Raw genomic sequence first — 22,155 nt, forward strand, 5'->3', positions numbered from 1 at the left:
TGAATATGGCCGGTGTCAGTAAACGTTTGCAAAAAAAAAAGAGTAATTGTTGCCAGCTGCACAGTTAGTCACCAACGCTCTGGATAACATGAAAACAGCCTAACCAGCTCTGCTATGGCGAGTAAAATGGTAAGAGTGAGGTGTTCTCTCATTTGTGTCTGGAAGTAGCTAGCCAACATTAGCTTGGGTGCTTGACTGCTGTTGAACACTCGGATCAGCCTTACTCCTCGTCAAGAGCGTCCAGTGTCGGCTCTGAACGCTCCGAGAGTGAAACGCTCTGAATTTACAATCTGACAACGCTCTGGATTTACGAACGCCCAGAGCACACTCTGGCACTGCAGATTTGAATTTACGAACACACCCAAAATCGTAAAATGTTTAGCTAGTCATTTGTTATGCTAGCAGAGGTTGCATAGCAACAGCATCGACTTACGGTAGACAAGCAACGCTCTAGTACGCTCAACTGAAATGATACCGTTCGTTTACAGTATACTAAAATTAACTAATATAGTCATTAAGTATGTAGTATGTTAGAATGGGTATTCGAACACAGACCTGGGTTCAACTAGTATTTGTTTTCTTTCAGATACTTAAACTGCTCTTGATTTAGCCTTCCTTGCTCAATGGAACCAATGGAGTAAACCCGACCCATCAACAGGCAGTCTCAATCAAGCACTCAAAGTATTTAAAAGATAACCAATGATATTTGAACTTGTGTCTGATCACCACAGTGAAAACAAATGGTCAGAGCTAAAGGAGTGCTAATGGGTCCGGCCAGAGTCATGTATTTAGAGAGTTGGTCCAATGCGGTTTTTACATTATGATGCGTTTACATGACACTTCAACATTCTATGGCAGCCATGTTAGCTCCCAATTACATTACATGGGGAATATTAAAACAATGTTATGTAACTGAATGTCTAGAATTAGAACAATATTCAAAATTCTAAAAGTTTGCCTCTCTAAATGCATGGCCCTTGGTCCCGCTAATCACCCCAAACAACCCAAAAGTACCCACAACTCAAAACAAACACAAACGGGTACACAAAAGAACCCATAACAACCACAAACAGGTTCCCTCTCCCCCTCGCTCTCGCCATACTACCTGTCTAATAAAGAGTCAGGTTATGGCTGGAATGAAGGATGACTGATAGGCTGTGTGGGGGGTAATGATGGGAGGATTGTCATCCATGATGACCCACTTTGTGTATGTGTCCCAAATGGCACACTATTCCCTATAAAGTGTACTTCCCACTTGGTCAAAAGTAGTGCACTTTATAAGGAATAGGATGGCATTTGGAAATCCGCCTATGTAGCGGAGGAATATGTAGCTCCCAGGCTGTGGTTTACATATTGATCTGATCCGTAATGGGGTGATTGGTTTGATCACCTGATCGATCGACAGTCACAAACCTTGTTACTGTAGCAGGTGACATGCATGGATTTCCATAATTTCAGAGGCGAGACTACTCTGCGTCGCAAATGGCAACCTTTTCCTTGTATAGTGCACTACTTTTGGAACATAGTCACCAGGTGTTGGCAGCACCTTATCCCAACATCTGTGTGTGTGTAGGCAACACTAATGTACATAACCTGATCACAGGTAATCTCATTGAAGGAGGAGAGGTGGCTCTGCCAAGACATGTAGTTGAACACCTTCTGTGTGTTATCTAGTTATGATGGTAAGCATGTGTGTCTGTGCCAGGGTTATTTCGAAATGAAGATGGTCAATTCAAGAAGTGATTTTAATTTAAAACGGAAAGACTTTTGATATAAATAGCTTGTACTCAGTTATGCGAATGCTAAAGGAGTGCTAATGCTAACATTTGTTGCAGGAGGTAGACAGGCTTAGGGGCGAGCTGGTGGAAATGAACTTGCCCATAGTGGAGAGGGCTCTGCAGGTGGTGCGGAGCGCCCTGGCCAACCAGGTGGACTGGGCCGAGATAGGGCTGATCGTCAAGGAGGCCCAGGCTGCCGGAGACCCAGTGGCCTGCGCCATCAAGGAGCTGAAGCTGCAGACCAACCACATCACAATGCTTTTAAAGTGAGTTGATGCCCAAAATGGGGATACATTTCTAATTGCCCCTCAGGGATTGATAAAGTCATATTGAATTGAACTGTCTTTGGTTCGGTTTAACTTGACTACTGCCCTTTAACATTACAACTGAGCTGAGCTGTACTAAGCTATACGCATCCATCCTATGCTGCTGCAATCTTGCTGGAAGGTTGTGGGAGCGCGGCGTTGCAGTTTCCCAGCATATATCGCCCACAGCGTCTAGGATTTGAATCCCACGTCCTTGATGCTCCCCTCTATCACTGTGTCCCATCCTCTTTCAAACTGTCTAAATAAGCTGAACAATATGTAAGGGGGGCCGAGCTCTTTACTGTAGGTGTCATATGTATGCATTTAAAAAGCCTGGTATAAACAGTGTTGCCAAGAATCCCGCTCGAAAGGAAAAATGTGATATTGTATCCAGCACAGAACAGTTCATAGTACTCCAAATACTATGAATCAACCACTAACCCACCTTTATCTGCCCTCTAGCCAATTAAATAGATGGATGCTGAACAGAAAGAACAGGGTCATGCTCATTAGGGCCTCCATTAGAGTTCCATGTAATACTGTGTGCCTCCCATAGTCTGTTCTGGACTTGAGGACTGTGAAGAGACCTCTTGTTGCATGTCTTGAGGGGTATGCATGGGTGTCCGAGCTGTGTGCCAGTAATTTAGACAGACCGCTCGGTGCATTCAACATGTCAATACCTCTCATAAATAAAAGTAGTGATGAAGTCAATCTCTCCTCCATTTTCAGCCACGAGATTGACATGCATATTATTAATATTAGCTCTCTGTGTACATCCAAGGGCCGGCCATGCTGCCCTGTTCTGAGCCAATTGCAATTTTCCTAAGTCCTTTTTTGTGGCACCTGACCACACGACTGAACAGTAGTTAAGGTGTGACAAGACTAGGGCCTGTAGGACCTGCCTTGTTGATAGTGTTGTTAAGAAGGCAGAGCATTGCATTATTATAGACAGACTTCTCCCCATCTTAGTTACTACTGCATCAATATGTTTTGACCATGACAGTTTACAATCTAGTGCTACTCCAAGCAGTTTAGTCATCTCAACTAGCTCAATTTCCGCATGATTTATTACAAGATTTAGTTGGGTTTAGTGAGTGTTTTGTTCCAAATACAATGCATTTAGTTTTAGAAATATTTAGGGCTAACTTATTCCTTGCCACCCACTGAAACTAACTGCAGCTCTTTGTTGAGTGTTGCAGTCATTTCAGTCGCTGTAGTAGGTGACGTGTATAGTGTTGAATCATCCGCATACATAGAAACTCTGGCTTTACTCAAAGTCAGTGGCGTGTCATTAGTAAAAAATGTAAAAAGCAAGGGGCCTAAACAGCTACCCTGGGGAATTCCTGATTCTAACTGGATTATATTTGATATGCTTCCATTAAAGAACACCCTCTGTGTTCTGTTAGACAAGAAGCTCTTTATCCACATTTATAGCAGGGGGTGTAACGCCATAACACATACGTTTTTCTAGCAGCAGACTATGATCAATATTGTCAAAAGCTGCACTGAAGTCTAACAAGACAGCCCCCCACAATAATTTTATCATCAATTTCTCTCATGCCGACTGAAAACTACCCTGTTGTTTCCCCGTTCAGGAACCCATACATTGTCCCAGAGGAAGTAGAGGAGGAGCATGTAGCCGAGGTGGCTGAAGAGAAGAAGGGGAAGAAGAACAAGAACAAAGAGAAGGGTCAGAAGGGCAAGCCCAAGAAGGACCAGCCCATGCTGGTGGATGTGGACCTCAGCTTGTCAGCTTACGCCAATGCCAAAAAGTAGGCTCTCCACTCTCTCTGGCTTAGTGTATTCTTTGAACTGAAAAATTAAATAGAACAGTTATGTTTTATCTCTATGCTTTGAACAGTATGGCCAGATGTGGTTTTAGGTATCAAGCTGACGAACCCAAACGTTTATCTCCTTTTTTCCCAGATACTACGACCATAAGCGAACCGCTGCTAAGAAAGAGCAGAAAACCGTGGAGGCAGCCCAGAAGGTGATGGTGCCACATGCATATGAAATTCTCTGTCGATTGTGTTTGTGGTCAGTTTTTATATTTGTAACATTTTTCCCCTTTTTCATTTAATTCAAGGCTTTCAAATCTGCTGAGAAGAAGACCAAGCAAACCCTTAAAGAGGTCCAAACGGTTACGACCATTCAGAAGGCCAGGAAAGTCTACTGGTAAGACACTTAACCTAACTGAATCTGCATTCACCCTCTGAAAACTTGCCATGTGTAGAGAGATGAGCAGTCATTGACAAATCTGAACTAATGCAGCCATTTTCAGCTAATGCAACACCTGTAAGAAGTAATTAAATGAGCGCAAAGTTCTCTCCACCTTTGTGTCAGATTTGTGACAAATTCATATTCTTCTGGGCAATTTACTTTCTCTATCTTTTCAGTATGTGACAAATTATGTATTGTTGTGCTCTGTCAGGTTTGAGAAGTTCCTGTGGTTCATCAGCTCAGAAAATTACCTCACCATCGCCGGACGTGACCAGCAACAGAATGAAATTATCGTTAAGCGCTACTTGAGGGCTGGTAAGAGTGGAATACACTTATTATAGTCCTGCCTTACAACAGGCTATGGACAACTATCCAATGTCCACACCAGCATCAAATACATGCCCAATACATTGTTTCGGACTTGAACGTATGCTAGTTTGGTACACAACACGCTATGTTACACTATCCATACTAGCATACCACATAGAATGCAGTCACAATACATTGCTTCATTGTAGTTAGTATGCTAGTAAGGATATTGGAACAGAGTCTATCTCTACCTGTGTGAAAATCTCATGTTGGTGTCTCTTATCAGGGGATATCTACGTTCACGCCGACCTCCATGGAGCAACTAGTTGTGTCATCAAGAACCCATCTGGTAAGAGCTGGCCTAGTTCTGTGATCAACACACTGTTGTTCAGTCAAATGATGCTCTCTTATCCTCTGGAATTTCTCTTTAATATACAGTACCAGTCAAAAGTTTGGGCACACCTACTCATTGCAGGGTTTTTCATTAATTATACTATTTTCTACGTTGTAGAATAATAGTTTCATATAGTAACCAAAAAAGTGTTAAACAAATCAAAATAATATTTGATATTCTTCAAAGTAGCCAACCGTTGCCTTGGTGACAGCTTTGCACACCCTTGGCATTCTCTCAACCAGATTCATGAGATAGTCACCAGCTTCATTAGGTGTGCCTTCGTAAAAGTTAATTTGTGGAATTTATTTCCTTCTTAATGCGTTTGAGCCAATCAGTTGTGTTGTGACAAGGTAGGGGTGGTATACAGAAGATAGCCCTATTTGGTAAAAGACCAAGTCCATATTATGGCAAGAACAGCTAAAATAAGAAAAGAGAAACAACGGTCCGTCATTACTTTAAGATGTGAAGGTCAGTCAATCCGGAACATTTCAAGAACTTTGAAAGTTTCTTCAAGTGCAGTCCTAAAAACCATCAAGCGCTATGATGAAACTGTCTCTCATATGAGGACCGCCACAGGAAAGGAAGACCCAGAGTTACCTTTGCTGCAGAGGATAAGTTCATTCGAGTTACCAGCCTCAGAAATTGCAGCCCAAATAAATTCTTCAGACGCATCTCAACATGAACTGTTCAGAGGTGACTGCGTGAATCAGGCCTTCATGGAAGAAGAGACTTGCTTGGGCCAAGAAACATGAGCAATGGACATTAGACCGGTGGAAATCTGTTCTTTGGTCTGATGAGTCCAAATTTGAGATTTTTGGTTCCAACCACAGTGTTCCAACCAGAGTAGGTGAATGGATGATTTTGTGAGGGTGCTTTGCTGGTGACTCTGTTATTTATTTAGAATTCAAGGCACACTTAACCAACATGGCTACCATAGCATTCTGCTGCGATACGCCATCCTATCTAGTTTGCGTTTAGTGGGACTACCATTTGTTTTTCAACAGGACAATTACTCAACACACCTCCAGGCTGTGTAAGGGCTGTTTGACAAAGAAGAGTGCTGCATCAGATGACCTGGCCTCCACAATCACCCGACCTCAAACCAATTGAGATAGTTTGGGATGAGATGGATCGCAGAGTAAAGGAAAAGCAGCCAACAAGTGCTCAGCATATGTGGGAACTCCTTCTAGACTGTTGGAAAAGCATTCCAGGTGAAGCTGGTTGAGAGAATGCCAAGAGTGTGCAAAGCTGTCATCAAGGCAAAGGGTGGCTACTTAAAAAAAAGTTTTATTTAACCTTTATTTAGCTAGGCAAGTCAGTCCTAGGAACCGTGCTTTGAAGAATATAAAATATATTTAGATTTGTTTCACACCTTTTTTGGTTACTACATGATTCCATATGTTCTTTCATAGTTGTGATGTCTTCACTATTATTCTACAATGTAGAAAATAGTAAAAATAAAGAAAAACAATTGAATTAGTAGGTGTGTCCAAACTTTTGACTAATACTGTATGTTCGTGCAACTTAAAGTGAATAACCCATCTTAGCCCAAATTCTAGTTATAACTACCCGACTTGAATTTAAGCTTAAGTGTTGACAATCATCTGTGAACTCTCCATGTATTTTAATGGGGTGTATTGTGGCACTTATATCTCTTCCCTCTAGGTGTGCCCATTCCTCCACGCACCTTGACCGAGGCGGGCACCATGGCCGTGTGCTACAGTGCAGCCTGGGACGCCAAGGTTATCACCAGCGCATGGTGGGTGCACTACCACCAGGTGAGTTCTCCTGGGAGCCTACTTCAGGATTGGATGGTTGGATCAGGGTGTGGTCAGAGCTGCTCCAATTATAACTCTTCTCGTCTCTCTCTGTCTAGGTGACTAAGTCTGCCCCCACTGGAGAATACCTGACCACTGGAAGTTTCATGATCCGAGGTATGCCAACATCTTCCCAGTAGCCACCACATGGTGGTTATGTGTCAATTATGTAGTTTTGGATTATCGACAGCTAAAACAGCATTCCTATTTTCACAGGAAAGAAGAACTACATGCCGCCCTCTTATTTAATGATGGGTTTCAGCTTTCTCTTCAAGGTGAAAGCTAATGTTTTAAACGTGTTTGCTCTGTCATAGTCTTAAAATATATCTGACTGCCTTTTGAGGAGTCAGTTGGTAAACCCTATCTTGGCTCAACAGTCTAGTCTTGTGTCCACAGGTAGATGAGCAGTGTGTATTCAGACACCGGGGTGAGAGGAAGGTCAAGACCATTGACGAGGACATGGCGGATGTGACGTCCAGCACAGCAGAGCTACTAGAGGATGGGGAGGAGCTTATTGGTACAGGGCTTCAAGAGCCACAGACACATACACACCTCTGTACATGAATCTATTGGTTGTTGCATTTATGTACCATACATATGTTTTCCCAGGGGATGACAGTAGCAATGAGGGAGAGGGGGAAGACGGAGGAGGAGATGGAAAGAAGAATGGAGTGGAGGTAAAAGTAGAGAAAGCCACTGAAGGGGCAGAGGCTGAACATAAGGAGGATGGAGATGCTAAAGAACTGGACGACATGAAGGAGGAGGATGTGGAGGGGTTCGAGGCGAAGGTGAAGAGTGATGGGGAGAGTGCAGAGTTCAGTTTTCCAGACACCACCATCTCCCTGTCCCACTTGCAGTCCACCAGGTAATATTATGCTGCTACTGTATGTCGCCGTTGTATGTGTGCCGGTCATGTTAATGTTATTCCATTGTAGTTGAATACCAAATATTACCTTTTGAATTGAGTAAAGGCTGGTGTCTAGAACAGTAGACCTAGGTCAAATATGTAGGTGAAATAGTTTAGAGATACAGTATCAGTCAAAAGTTTGGGGACGCCTACTCATTCAAGGGTTTTTCTTTATTTTTTAAAAACAATTTTCTACATTGTAGAATAATAGTGAAGACATCAACAATATGAAATAACACATATGGAGTCATGTAGTAACCAAAACAGTGTTAAACAGATCTAAATATATTTGAGATTCTTCAAAGTATTCACCCTTTGCCTTGACAGCTTTGCACACTCTTGCATTCTCTCAACCAGCTTCACCTGGAATGCTCTTTCTAACAGTCTTGAAGGAGTTCCCACATGCTGAGCACTTGATGGCTGCTATTCCTTCAGTCTGCGGTCCAACTCCTCCCAAACCATGTCAATTGGGTTGAGGTCAGGTGATTGTGGAGGCCAGGTCATCTGATGCAGCACTCCATCACTCTCCTTCTTGATCAAATAACCCTTACACAGCCTGGAGATGTGTTTTTGGTTATTGTTCTGTTGAAAAACAAATGATAGTCCCAAATAATAGTCCCAACCAGATGGGGATGGCATATTTCTGTGGTAGGTGTGCCTTGAATTCTAAATAAATCACAGTCACCAGCAAAGTACCATCACACCTCCTCCTTCATGCTTCACCGTGGGAACCACACATGCGGAGATCATCTGTTCACCTACTCAGCGTCTCACAAAGACACTGCAGTTGGAACCTAAAATCTCAAATTTGGACTCCTCAGACCAAAGAGATTTCCACCGGTCTGATGTCCATTGCTCATGTTTCTTGACCCAAGCAAGTCTCTTCTTATTATTTTTGTCCTTTAGTAGTGGTTTCTTTGCAGCAATTCGACCATGAAGGCATGATCCACGCAGTCTCCTCTGAGCAGTTGATGTTGAGATTTGTTTCTTACTTGGACTCTGTGATGCATAAATTTGGGCTGCAATTGGGGGTGCCGTTAACTCTAATGAGCTTATCTGTAGCAGAGAGAACTCTGGGCCTTCCTTTCCTGTGGTGATCCTCATGAGAGTCAGTTTCATCAGAGCGCTTGATGGTTTTTAGGACTGCACTTTAAAAGTTCTTGACTTTTTCCCCATTGACTGACCTTCATGTCTTAAAGCCTAAACCTTGATGAATGTCATCAGAGTGCGACGTATGTTTGTTGTTGTCGACCGCTGAAACTGAAACCTGTCGAACACTGAAGCCTTTACTAAATACCTTGGTTTACTTACTGACAGTGTTTTTACTGACTGTGTTTTTATATACTTTTATTTTATTTTGAATCCTACGGCTCTGTTGAGCTAAGTTGCTGTGATCGCTGCTATCTGTCCTGCTGGGATCCTGACAGATTCTTTATAGGGGGAGAGACGCAAAAGCCCAGCTAGCCTAGCTGGCTCGACGGTCTCAAATGGAGGCCGCCATTGAACACTTCCAACGTTGCAGGAGCTGCGTTTACTTTGTTTTGTTCCGGGACAATGTGGACCGCGTTGACTTTCAATGTAGCAACTGCTTGCTTGCGAAGGACTACAGAAGCGAAGTAGCTACACTTAGCAAGCAAGTAGCAAACCTACATAAGCTACTGGGCCACGCCCACCTACTTTTTCCCACATGACACTGTCGTAGTCCATGTGGGGTCAAACGACATCAGGAGAGCTAGCTTGGAACGTTTGAAAAATGGATTTTAAAGAACTGATTTTAGCATTAAAAGACTCAAAAACAGCCAATAATTTCAGGTCCAGTACCATCGTCGGGCCGCAGGTATGAAAAATTCAGCAGACTGCTGGCATTACACATCTGGCTAAAAGACTACTGTAGTCACTTTTATTGATAACTTTGACACCTTCTGGAAACAGAAGATACTCTACAGGAATGACTGAGTCCATCCAAATCATCTTGGCTCCTGAACTCTGTCCAAGCATTTCAAGGCTGTGTTGAAACAATAACTGGTAAATTATAAAAAAGGTATTTCTCACGACGGCTACGGAGAGCATGATCACACAGTCGTCCGGAACAGCTGATTCTCTCATGCATGCCTCGGTGTTGCTTGCCTCGAAGCGACTGCATGGCCAGGCACGACTACAGCACCACCATTAAGTTTACAGATGACACAACAGTGGTAGGCCTGATCTCCGACAATGATTTAGCTTGTCTGGTAGGCTCATGTCACTGGGCAGCTCGTGGCTGTTCTTCCCTTTGTAGTCTGTAATAGTTTGCAGGCCCTGCCACATCTGACGAGCGTCGGAGCCAGTGTAGTACGATTCAATCTTAGTCCTGTATTGGCGCTTTGCCTGTTTGATGGTTCGTCGGAGGACATAGCAGGATTTCTTAGAAGCTTCCAGGTTAGAGTCCCACACCTTGAATGCGGCAGCTCTACTACAGTCTACAGTCCTGTAGTTTAGACCGAGTCACTGGTGCTTCCTGCTTAAATTTTTACTTGTAAGCAGGAATTAGGAAGATAGAATTATGATCAGATTTGCTAAATAGAGAGCGAGGGAGAGCTTTGTACGCGTCTCTGTGTGTGGAGTAAAGGTTACCTAGAATTTTTTAAATGTGGTTGCATGCTGATAGAAATGAGGTAAGACTGATTTAAGTTTCCCTGCATTAAAGTCCCCGGCCACTAGGAGCACCGCCTCTGGGTTAGATTTCGTGCACCAGCTGTTTTTTTTACAAATATACATAGAACCCCGCTCGTCTTACCGGACGTAGTGTGTTGTTCTATCTAGCCGGTGCAGCGTATATATCCCGCCAGCTAAATTTTATCCATGTCGTCGTTCAGCCACAATTCAGTGAAACTTTAGATATTACAGTTTTTGATGTCCTTTTGGTAGGATATTCGTGATCATACCTCATCTAATTTATTGTCCAATGATTGTACGTTGGCAAGTAATATTGATGGTAAGGGCAGATTTCCCAAACGCTATCAGCGCATCCTTACGAGGCAAACCCGCCCTGTGTCCTCTATACCTGCGTCTCTTTCTCTTGCCAATGACAGGGATTTTGGCCTTGTTGGGTGTCTGAAGTAAATCCTGTGCATCCTGCTTGTTGAAGAAAATATATTTGTCGAATACGAGGTGAGTGATTGCTGTCCTGATATCCAGAAGCTCTTTTTTTGCCGTAAGATACGATGGCAGAATAAAGTGCAGCTCAAGTATTTGAAATGTCTATTTGACCCAGGTCTGTTCAGTGCCCGAAAGTGCAACAGTATCAGAAATGTTTCTGTTTGTTTCTCTCTCCAGGGAAACCCAAAGTGCTGGTTTCAAAAAGGTGTCCATTCAGGTAAAGCCATTGTGATCGGTGAACTTCTGACCGTTTGCAATCAAATAATTGATGTTTTATAGTATACGTTTTTATTTTGTAAACGTAATATCATACAGTTGAAGTCGGAAGTTTACATACACATAGGTTAGAGTCATTAAAACACCTTTTTCAACCACTCCACAAATGTCTTGTTAATAACAAAACGTTTAAAAAAAAAAGACCCGATCTTTAAGAGGTTTTAACAAACTATAGTTTTGGCAAGTCCGTTAAGACATCTATTTTGTGCATGACACAAGTAAGCTTATTTCACTGTATCACAATTCCAGTGGGTCAGAAGTTTACATACACTAAGTTGACTGTGGTTTTAAACAGCTAGAAAAATTCCAGAAAATTGTCATGGCTTTACAAGCTTCTGATAGGCCCATTGACGTCATTTGAGTCAATTGGAGGTGTACCTGTGGATGTATTTCAAGGCCTACCTTCAAACTCTGTGCCTCTTTGCTTGACATCATGGGAAAATCCAAAGAAGTCAGCCAAGACCTCAGACATTTTTTTGTAGACCTCCACAAGTCTGGTTCATCTTTGGGAGCAATTTCCAAATGCCTGAAGGTACCACGTTCATCTATACAAAGAATAAACACCATGGGACCACACAGCCGTCATACCGCTCAGGAAGGAGACTCGTTCTGTCTCCTAGAGATGAACGTACTTTGGTGCGAAAAGTGCAAATCATTCCCAGAACAACAGCAAAGGACCTTGTGAAGATGCTGGAGGAAACGGGTACTAAAAGTATCTATATCGCCATAACCTGAAAGGCCACTCAGCAAGGAAGAAGCCACTGCTCCAAACCCCCATAAAAAATCCAGACTACAGTTTGGAACTGCACATGGGGACAAAGACCGTACTTTTTGGAGAAATGTCCTTTGGTCTGATGTAACAAAAATATAACTCTTTGTCATAATGACCATCGTTATGTTTGGAGGAAAACGGGGGAGGGTTGCAAATGGGTCTTTCAAATGGACAATGACCCCAAGCATACTTCCAATGTTGTGGCAAAATCGCTTAAGGACAACAAAGTCAAGGTATTGGAATGGCCATCACAAAGCCCTGACCTCAATCCTATAGAAAACGTGTGGGCTAAAATTCACCCAAAATGGGTGAAAATGGGCCAAAATTCACCCAACTTATTGTGGGAAGCTTGTGGAAGGCTACACTTAATGTTTGACCCAAGTTAATAAATCCTCTTATGGCTGCGATCCCTGTACAGGGATCAACATCAGGGGAAATTTCAGTGTGACAAGTAAAAATACAACGTCGTAACATTAAGCATTCTTGAAAATGCAAGTGTCTTACATCCTTCAAAAGATTAGGATCTTGGTAATCAAACTACGTTTTCCGATTTAAAATAGCTATTACAGAGAACAAATACCATGCTTTTGTTTGAGAAGAGCAATCAACAACAAAAACATTTTCCACCATGACAGTTTTTACACATTCACATCTGAAGGTAAAATTATGACTTACATTCTGATATCTTGCTCTTATTTCTCTTCCTGAGGGTCCCAGTCATCAAACGAAGTGCTGTTTTCTTTGATAAAATCCATTTTATACCCTAAATCGAAACATTTTGTAACCCGTTTGTGCCGTGAATTCCATCTCGCAATTTTTTACGGAGCATTCGCCGTAATTACACACGGTAAACAATCGTTTATCTAGTCATGGTTGGATTCAGTGCATTCCTCTGGATGTTTTGCAACACAGCCAAACGTCATTGTTTTTTTTGCGGGGAGTATTGACCGAAGTGAACTGATTTGAAGACAACGAGCAACGACTTATGCACCAATAATTTTAGCGACGCTTCGTTGATTGACTGTATTTCTGCCCAATGATCTTCTTGAAATCTAGCTGGGTAGATAGCCAATGAGCTGAGGTAAACACCAGTATGTAATGGTTTTGGGTTGGACCACCATTCCTTGTTTGTAAATGCACGCGTAAGGAACTCCATTCTCGCCTTGACTCTCAGAGGAGTTGCTGTGACGCTTGTTACGCGCAGCTGTATTTTGGAAAGTTGTATTTTCAACGATTTCATTGAAGACATCATGGCGAATAAATCAGGAAAAGGGAAGTGAAGGTGAAAAAGTGAAAGTGAGACAGATTTTTTGTTTGAGGAATCTTTGAGTGTTATGATTCAAACAGGAACTGAGGAGCTGTTTCTGCAAGGACAGGACATACTTCTGGACGGGTAAGTGCTAATGCCGTTTTATAAAATATAAATATATATATATATATTTTGCACAAAAAAATATATATATTTTGCAATGAAATGTGTGGTTTGTTTGTGTTTGTGTGTGTGTTGGTATGTTTGGGTGTGTATATACACTGCTCAAAAAAATAAAGGTAACACTTAAACAACACAATGTAACTCCAAGTCAATCACACTCACACTGTGAAATCAAACTGTCCACTTAGGAATCAACACTGATTGACAATGAATTTCACATGCTGTTGTGCAAATGGAATAGACAACAGGTGAAAATTATAGGCAATTAGCAAGACACCCCCAATAAAGGAGTGGTTCTGCAGGTGGTGACCACAGACCACTTCTCAGTTCCTATGCTTCCTGGCTGATGTTTTGGTCACTTTTGAATGCTGGCGGTGCTTTCACTCTAGTGGTAGCATGAGACGGAGTCTACAACCCACACGTGGCTCAGGTAGTGCAGCTCATCCAGGATGGCACATCAATGCGAGCAGTGGCAAGAAGGTTTTCTGTGTCTGTCAGCGTAGTGTCCAGAGCATGGAGTCGCTACCAGGAGACAGGCCAGTACATCAGGAGACGTGGAGGAGGCTGTAGGAGGGCAACAACCCAGCAGCAGGACTGCTACCTCCGCCTTTGTGCAAGGAGGAGCAGGAGGAGCACTGCCAGAGCCCTGCAAAATGACCTCCAGCAGGCCACAAATGTGCATGTGTCTGCTCAAACGGTCAGAAACAGACTCCATGAGGGTGGTATGAGGGCCCGACGTCCACAGGTGGGGGTTGTGCTTACATACAGCCCAACACCGTGCAGGACGTCTGGCATTTGCCAGAGAACACCAAGATTGGCAAATTCGCCACTGGCGCCCTGTGCTCTTCACAGATGAAAGCAGGTTCACACTGAGCACATGTGACAGATGTGACAGAGTCTGGAGACGCTGTGGAGAACGTTCTGCTGCCTGCAACATCCTCCAGCATGACCGGTTTGGCGGTGGGTCAGTCATGGTGTGGGGTGGCATTGCTTTGGGAGGCCGCACAGCCATCCATGTGCTCGCCAGAGGTAGCCTGACTGCCATTAGGTACCGAGATGAGATCCTCAGACCCCTTGTGAGACCATATGCTGGTGCGGTTGGCCCTGGGTTCCTCCTAATGCAAGACAATGTGGCTGGAGTGTGTCAGCAGTTCCTGCAAGAGGAAGGCATTGACGCTATGGACCGCCTGTTCCCCAGACCTGAATCCAATTGAGCACATCAGGGACATCATGTCTCGCTCCATCCACAGACTGTCCAGGAGTTGGCGGATGCTTTAGTCCAGGTCTGGGAGGAGATCCCTCAGGAGACCATCCACCACCTCATCAGGAGCATGCCCAGGTGTTGTAGGGAGGTCATAAAGGCACGTGGAGGCCACACACACTACTGAGTCTCATTTTGACTTGTTTTAAGGACATTACATCAAAGTTGGATCAGCCTGTAGTGTGGTTTTCCACTTTAATTTTTAGTGTGATTCAAAATCCAGACCTCCATGGGTTGATAAATTTGATTTCCATTGATAATTTTTGTGTGATTTTGTTGTCAGCACATTCAACTATGTAAAGAAAAAAGTATTTAATAAGAATCTTTCATTCATTCAGATCTAGGATGTGCTATTTTAGTGTTCCCTTTATTTTTTTGAGCAGTGTATGTATGTATATCTATATATATATTTTCCATGTCAGATATATATATTTTCCATTTTTTTAATTCACCTACACACCTACAGTTGCCCTCTTGGTTATCCATCAAAATGATCTCCAGCATCCTATCTGACTGTGTGGCTATTCTAGTACATGTGAAAGATGATGCTACAACAATAAAAAACTGAAAAAGTATGCTCTTTCTTTCTCTTTTCTTCCACCAGATCTACTGTGTTATATTCTCCTACAGTCAATTAACATTTCCACAAACTTCAGAATGTTTCCATTCTAATGATACCAAGAATATGCATATCCTTACCTCTGGGGCTGAGCTACAGGCAGTTAGATTAGGGTATGTCTTCAGGTGGAAATTGAGAACAAGGGATGCAGCCATAAGAGGATAAACAATTTAAAGGCAATGCTACCAAATACTAATTGAGTGTATTGTAAACTTCTGACACACTGGGAATGTGATGAAAGAAATAAAAGCTGAAATCACTCTCTACTATTATTCTGACATTTTACATTCTTAAAATATAGTGGTGATCCTAAGACAGGGAATTTTTACCACGATTACATGTCAGGAATTGTGAGAGAAAAAAAGTTTAAATGTACTTGGCTAAGGTGTATGTAAACTTCCGATTTAACTGTATGTACAATTTATTCTCCATTAGGTTGAGGTGGAGGCGCAAAAAGAGGGGGGAAAACACATTACAGCCAAGCAAAGAAGGTAAGCTAAATACATTGCAATGTAACCTTCCCTCGTGGCTAACATGCGTGAATGCAATGGTTTTGTTTTGCTGCTTTCTTCTTGTCCAAAGGGAGGAGAAGAAGGGGAAACAGGATCATTCTGAATCTCAGGAAGAAGAGGGAAAGACTGAGGAGACGCATGGTGCCTCCGCAGCCAATCAGAAAACCAAGAGTGGGGGAGGGGGAGGAGCCTCTCAGCATCCTCTTAAGAGACATCAAAAGGTGAGACATTTTCAAAGTTTTAAATGAACTAAATTAGTTGTAGTCCAATTCGACCAGAGATTGGTTCTAGTGCTGGCTAAGGTTGTCATCTTTGCTGTCTTCGTGGTGGCATTAGTTAGAATAAACTGCTCTTGAAAGTCAAGCTTTTCATCTATGCTGTTGTTGAAATCTAGAACAAGCTGAAGAAAATTAAAGAGAAGTACAAAGACCAAGATGAAGAGGATCGGGAGCTGATGATGAAATTGTTGGGGGTGAGGAGTATGATGTTGAACTTTCCCTCACACTGTTGAAATGTCTGGATTACGAACTGGAACACAAATTAATGATATGAACATATCTGTAAAATATGATACCAAAAAATGTATAAAAACACGTTGAATGAAACTGAGTTTTTTTTATGGCTGGTTACTGGTTACCAATAAATGTTTCCAATAAAGCAGTACAGTACAGGAATTTATTGACATTTTCCGTCTGCAGTCTGCTGGCTCCACTAAGGAAGAGAAGCCTAAGAAGGGCAAGAAGGGGAAGGGCAAAGACGAGGTGTTGAGAAAACCACCCCAGAAGCAAGCCCAGAGACCCCGTCCTCAGGAGGTCATCTTAAAGAAACCAGAAGGGGAAGAGGAGGGTCTAGCTGTGGAGGAGGGAGCAGCACCTGAACAGGATGACAAGGTAAAAAAAAGTTTTTGTTTTCCTTTCTCCAGGGAACACGCAAATACTCTTAAAATGAATGATTCCTTCCTCAAAGTAATCACTAGGCAGGTTTCCATTGACCTGAGGTTTATTAGACAAAAATAGTGTCCCAAAATTGTGAAAAAGCCAAGTCAGTTAAGAACACATTCTTATTTTCAGTGACGGCCTAGGAACAGTGAGTTAATTGCCTTGTTCAGGGGCAGAACGACAGAGTTTTATCTTGTCAGCTCGGGCATTCGATCTTGCAACCTTTCAGTTACTAGTCCAGCACTCTAACCACTAGGCTACCTGCCACCCCACTAGTATAATAGAAATAGGTCAAAAGTATAATAGAAATGTTCTAAAGATCAATACTGAACAAAAATATATAAACGCAAAACACACAACGATTTTACTGAGTTACAGTTCATAGAAGGAGAAATGCTCACTAATGGGGATATAAAAAATTTGTTCACAAAATTTGAGAGAAATAATATTTTTGTGCGTATGGTATATTTCCACTCATGAAACATGGGACCAACACTTCATCTTTTTTACATTTTTAACTATTCGACGGGTGGATTTTTCTTTCGTCAAACTCTCTTTTATTGCATCAAATGATGATGGAAACTGTTTTTTTGAATAATGCTGATTGCTTAATCATTTATGAAGGGACGTGTGGCACGTGATATCACGCAATTACAAAGCTTCACTCCACATTTAATTCTAAATGCCTACTGCTTTCTAAATAATACATTTTTCCACAAGGATTGTCTTGACTTTCAAGAATGCTTGAATTACGTTGGCTAGATGCAAGTTTCACCATCCAATTATTTCAGATCTACAGGAGTGCAAGTTTCACCATGGCATGGTGTTATGATGGCACATGAGAAATTTTTGTAAATTCTTGCATTCTATCCATGGCTTTTGCGGGCTATCTGAGACATGAAACAGATGGGTGGGAGGGAATACAGGCTGCCTAAATGTATCATGGAAACACTTCATTTCTATTTGACACTAGGTTTTTGTGAAAAAGTGCTTTCTTTTTTGTTGTGACGTCATTATGTCCAGCTGTTTTTGTCAACACAAGACTGTTAAGACTGGAAATGCACCGTAGAAGGCAATTGTCACATCTATTTTCTATGCAAACTAGCTAAAAGTCGAGAAAAAAATCACTGGACAAGTTAATAAACGTAGCTACTGATCTACATGACATAATTGGTTAAAGCAATGCCATGGAAAACTTGCACCAATCATCAATCCATTTGTCAGATCAGTGATTACTTTAAGGAAAGAAGAATTCATTTTAAGAATATTTGAACAGGGCCTCTGAATCCATGTTTGCTTGATCTAAGAATTGAAACAAAGGTGACTGAAGAAAAGGGAGGAAGACTATTTATTTCTGTTGCAGGAAGGAGATGATCAGGACCAAGACAACCCTGGAGCAGAGGTGGGTTCTTTGAGATTACTGTATTACTGTTCAAACCTGGCCTATAAATATATTTTAATGAAATCCTTTGTTGCAGGGCCAACATCCTTGTCTTATTGTGTCTCTCCATTGACTTCCTTAGGAAGCAGAGAAACTGCTGAATTCTCTGACGGGCCAACCCCACCCAGAGGATGTACTGCTGTTCGCTGTGCCAGTCTGTGCCCCCTACACTGCCCTCTCCAACTACAAGTAAGGACAACATATCTCCCTAGTTTTATAATATCTATGTAACGCCAGTAATTCCTACCATTCCATCGAAGCCAACCTAACACCAATGTTGATTAATCCATTTACCTGTATAGGGATATACTTATTCTGCTTCCATTTGCCATAGGAAATGGGACATGGCTATGTTTTCAAAGTTAGCTAAACAACAGTGTTTCCCACTAGGCACAAGGTGAAGTTGACCCCAGGGACCCAGAAGAAAGGAAAAGGTAATATCAGAGCAGTTAACGTGTTATAAATGATAAGAGGGCGTGTGCCGAGTGAATTTCGGTTCATTTTCAGTTTTTAAACAACTAATTGATCCGACGTCGTTTCAATTGAAATTAATTCCATTTCGTTCTTCTCTGTAAATAAATCAAATCCAGCCTGAACTGTGTGAGGGAGTTGTAGTTTCCAACAGGTCAGAATTCTACATAGTTAAGTGCATAAAACGTAATTAACTCCAATGACCACAATCAATTGCGCATCTACTTGTCTGGTTGGTTTCTTTTATGCCTGCTATGAAGAGGCAGAAGAAATCACGATCTTGAGGGGATATAGAGAGCAGCTGTTGCTTCACGAGGTATCTCTACCTGAAAATACATGATTTAAGTGATTGGTTGTTGGTATTCAGCAGTCATAAAAGTATGCCTTTACTTTGAAAAACTACAAAATTGTGGTTTTATCAGATAGCATATGCAGCAGCTCTATAGAGATGAGATGATGACTTGGAATTAAATAAAAAGTCATAAATCAAATGTAATACACAACTGAAGTATTTTATTAAAGTGAATAAATTATGGTCCATAAGTGAAAAGCAGTCAATACCTTCATGGGACTTTTTATTAATTGTTTCAGTGTTCCATACAAATAATCTATATATATTTTTAAATGAACCAAAACAACCTCAAGCACTAATCGCTCAGCACATGCGTCTTAAGGTCCTGACTACTGAATAGTGTCTGTTCCAGGTGCATAGGAGTCAAAATATGAATACTGGAGGAGGTAGAGACCCGCACAGTAACAAAAAAGGGAATAGATCCAAAATGTTTTTTTGACAGTGCAGGTCTCTATCTTATCTAGTATTATAAATGATGACATGGCTGGATCCTAGGAAATTCTGTATCTATATTTTGTCCTCCCAGCTGCCCGCACTGCAGTATTCAGCTTCATGAAAGCCAGGGAGGCTTCGACTAGAGAGAAGGACCTGTTTCGCAGTGTCAAGGTAAGGCGGAATGTGTTCATTAGGGTGCACTGTAACAAAACAAGTTATTTTTATTGGACAGAGTCCATTTTGAGACTACTGAATGGCAGGTAGCCAACGTGCTCGAGTTATTTTATGTAAATGGAATGTTATTTCTATAACATGCCGGTCCAGACAAATCTTTTGTGATTTCACATTTGAGAAACCCCAAACAGCAAATCACTTCCGAAAAATATGAACAAAGGCTCCAAATAAATTCTTTTAGAAACAGCAAAGCTCTCAGTATAGTGATGCAGGTCTTTAGATGTTGTACACATGAAATTGTGTTATTCCAAACTTTATCCACAACATCTAAGTAAATGAAGAATACAAAGTATATTGAAAGCTACAGACAGTTGTAGAATCTATGCCAAGAGGCATAGTGGTGGCCAACGCCCTATGATCACTCGTCAGTTAGTGTTTCCTTTACTTTGGCATGCAGCAGGCTACACGGAGAATTGAACAGCAAAATTAAGAGTCGCGCAAAAGGGAATATAACATTGCGTACAACATCTAAAGACTTGCATCACTATACTGAGAGCTTTGCCATTTATAAACGGGTGATTTATGTATATAAAATCAATTTGACATTCTAGAATATGTAAGCACCTTAGCTATTACTTGATATGAATGACTGCGTAGCCACTTGGCACAAAACAACAACCATCCTTTTCTCATTTCAGGATACAGATTTATCAAGAAACATCCCAGGCAAAGTTAAAGTGTCAGCACCTAACCTAATGGCAGCCAAGAAGAAATAGACCTATACAATTTAGTCGACATGGACTTTCTTCACGAAACAATGAGTTAACCCCACCCTTAATAGTACTATGATGTCTGCAATTGGATGACAGGAAAAGCTTGTGCACCGAAGCATTACATTTTCCTGGATCTTTACTTCAAGATGACAGGGAGGGGGAAAGCAATGCAAAATGTCAGAACAAAATCTGATTTTACATGTATTTTTTCTTGATTCAAAATTAAGATTTTTATGAAACTTGTGCAAATAATACAAAATGAGAAACTTTTTGTGGTAACTTCAGTGCAACTGGTATTATTACCTGATTAAAAACAGAAAATACTACACAAGCCTCTTCTGACTAACATGGTCAAAGGTATAACACCTTTCCAGCAGGACTGAACATGGTATTTTCAAACACTGGCATGACAAATTCACACCTAAGGATAATGAATGTTGCCATGCTTGCTGACTGGCCAACACCACTCCCATCAAAAGCCTAAAAATGTTTCACTAAATTAATAACACTCGTGACAAGATGGGTTGAGCTGTCCTCTTTGTTCAGCTAGCACCAAGGTCATGACTGTCCACACACACCCCGGCATCCCATAGAATGTGGTGGAATATGCCTCATGACCCCAGTGCATTGATGCCTCCCATCCTCTGTTTGAGACTGTGTAGCAGGTGTTTAGGCAGGCAGTCCCATGACACAGCCAGCAACTCTCTGTGCTGCAATGCTGCTTCCATACAGAACCTAGAGAGGGGGACAAGCAAGTTTTACATTGACTAAAAGATGTGTTCATTAGGCACCAAACGGACTGACTACTGAACCTTTGTTGTTGCATGCCCTCCCTAATAAACAAAACCCAGTAGTTAGGGCCATGTTTTTGTCTGGGTTCAGGGTTGTTTCTCTACTCACCAGACAAGTGACTTGGGTTGAACCGTGAACACCAGCAACTCTTTGCTGTGAGCCTGTTAAAGGCAATTGACATATCTTTATTCAAACCATACTTGGTAGTAAACATTGTTATCAATCAGTTTGTAGTTTTAATTTTAAGTGACACTTGTGGTCTCACTGTACTCACTGCTCGCTGATGGGACAGCAGGTTATTGGCACAAACACAAAGACCTCCCCATCAGGACCAGAACAGGCCGTGTGCCAGAGCCTGACACAAAAAAAGAGGAAAATGACTAAGGACACACACACACAAACAGTGAAACAAGCAGCTCCCATTCATTACCACTAATTGGTTTCTCTCTTGCGATATTACCTGGGGCTCTGTGTATGATTGTGCTTGTACTGCTGCCACTTGTTCTTGCTGACGCAGTACAGCCAAGCGTCACCTGTATATATTACAAAAGGATGGAGGAATAAAACATTTGGTCATGCCTTGGACTCAAGGAAAATGGATAAGGAAGTATTCTTCACTCACTCAGTGTCTCTCTATATGTTGTGAAGCCTCCGAACAGGAAGATGTGATCAGGTGACACGGGGGTGAGGGAGTGCCATGAGCGTCCCACAGGACCCTGCTGAGGAACACTCCTGTAGAGGGGCAAGGGAAGGTCAAGGGGAAATAGGACCGGGGTAAAGGGTTAGTCCCATAAAGGTGAACAGAGGTACATCTATGGGTTAGAGCACAGCCCCCTCCCCTAAAAAAAGGTGTTTAATGCTATAACATGCATGAAGACATTTTGGATGAGGACTACATTTCATGCCACTCCCAGGAATCCATGTCGATGTAGTGCAAGTCGTTCAGGCGGTAATCCTGTTGTAAAAGAGACAAAGCATCAAACATTTAGAATACAAGCTCCTTTATGTGATAAGTCATAGAAATGAACATGGTCAACAT

At 41.9% G+C, this 22,155-nt stretch overlaps 1 protein-coding gene and 1 pseudogene across 1 annotated transcript in view; one reads left to right on the forward strand and one right to left on the reverse strand.

The window, feature by feature from the left end:
- LOC112256397 (nuclear export mediator factor Nemf) overlaps nt 1-21,716 on the forward strand; it is a 38,457-nt gene extending 16,741 nt beyond the window's left edge. Inside the window, exons 12-32 of the mRNA XM_024429642.2 lie at nt 1,836-2,044; nt 3,679-3,855; nt 4,010-4,073; nt 4,170-4,258; nt 4,515-4,618; nt 4,899-4,961; nt 6,672-6,784; nt 6,883-6,940; nt 7,040-7,098; nt 7,220-7,340; nt 7,433-7,688; nt 11,046-11,085; nt 15,664-15,719; nt 15,811-15,961; nt 16,135-16,212; nt 16,439-16,630; nt 18,042-18,080; nt 18,202-18,308; nt 18,510-18,553; nt 19,469-19,548; nt 20,250-21,716. Of these exons, the coding sequence (XP_024285410.1) occupies nt 1,836-2,044; nt 3,679-3,855; nt 4,010-4,073; nt 4,170-4,258; nt 4,515-4,618; nt 4,899-4,961; nt 6,672-6,784; nt 6,883-6,940; nt 7,040-7,098; nt 7,220-7,340; nt 7,433-7,688; nt 11,046-11,085; nt 15,664-15,719; nt 15,811-15,961; nt 16,135-16,212; nt 16,439-16,630; nt 18,042-18,080; nt 18,202-18,308; nt 18,510-18,553; nt 19,469-19,548; nt 20,250-20,327 (2,178 nt within the window). The 3' untranslated portion in view covers nt 20,328-21,716. The remainder of the gene's footprint in view (nt 1-1,835; nt 2,045-3,678; nt 3,856-4,009; nt 4,074-4,169; nt 4,259-4,514; nt 4,619-4,898; nt 4,962-6,671; nt 6,785-6,882; nt 6,941-7,039; nt 7,099-7,219; nt 7,341-7,432; nt 7,689-11,045; nt 11,086-15,663; nt 15,720-15,810; nt 15,962-16,134; nt 16,213-16,438; nt 16,631-18,041; nt 18,081-18,201; nt 18,309-18,509; nt 18,554-19,468; nt 19,549-20,249) is intronic.
- Nucleotides 20,924-22,155, reverse strand: part of LOC112256399 — a 30,966-nt pseudogene continuing 29,734 nt past the window's right edge.

The sequence above is a fragment of the Oncorhynchus tshawytscha genome, linkage group LG24, assembly GCF_018296145.1.
Source record: "Oncorhynchus tshawytscha isolate Ot180627B linkage group LG24, Otsh_v2.0, whole genome shotgun sequence".
NCBI classification, from domain to species: domain Eukaryota; kingdom Metazoa; phylum Chordata; class Actinopteri; order Salmoniformes; family Salmonidae; genus Oncorhynchus; species Oncorhynchus tshawytscha.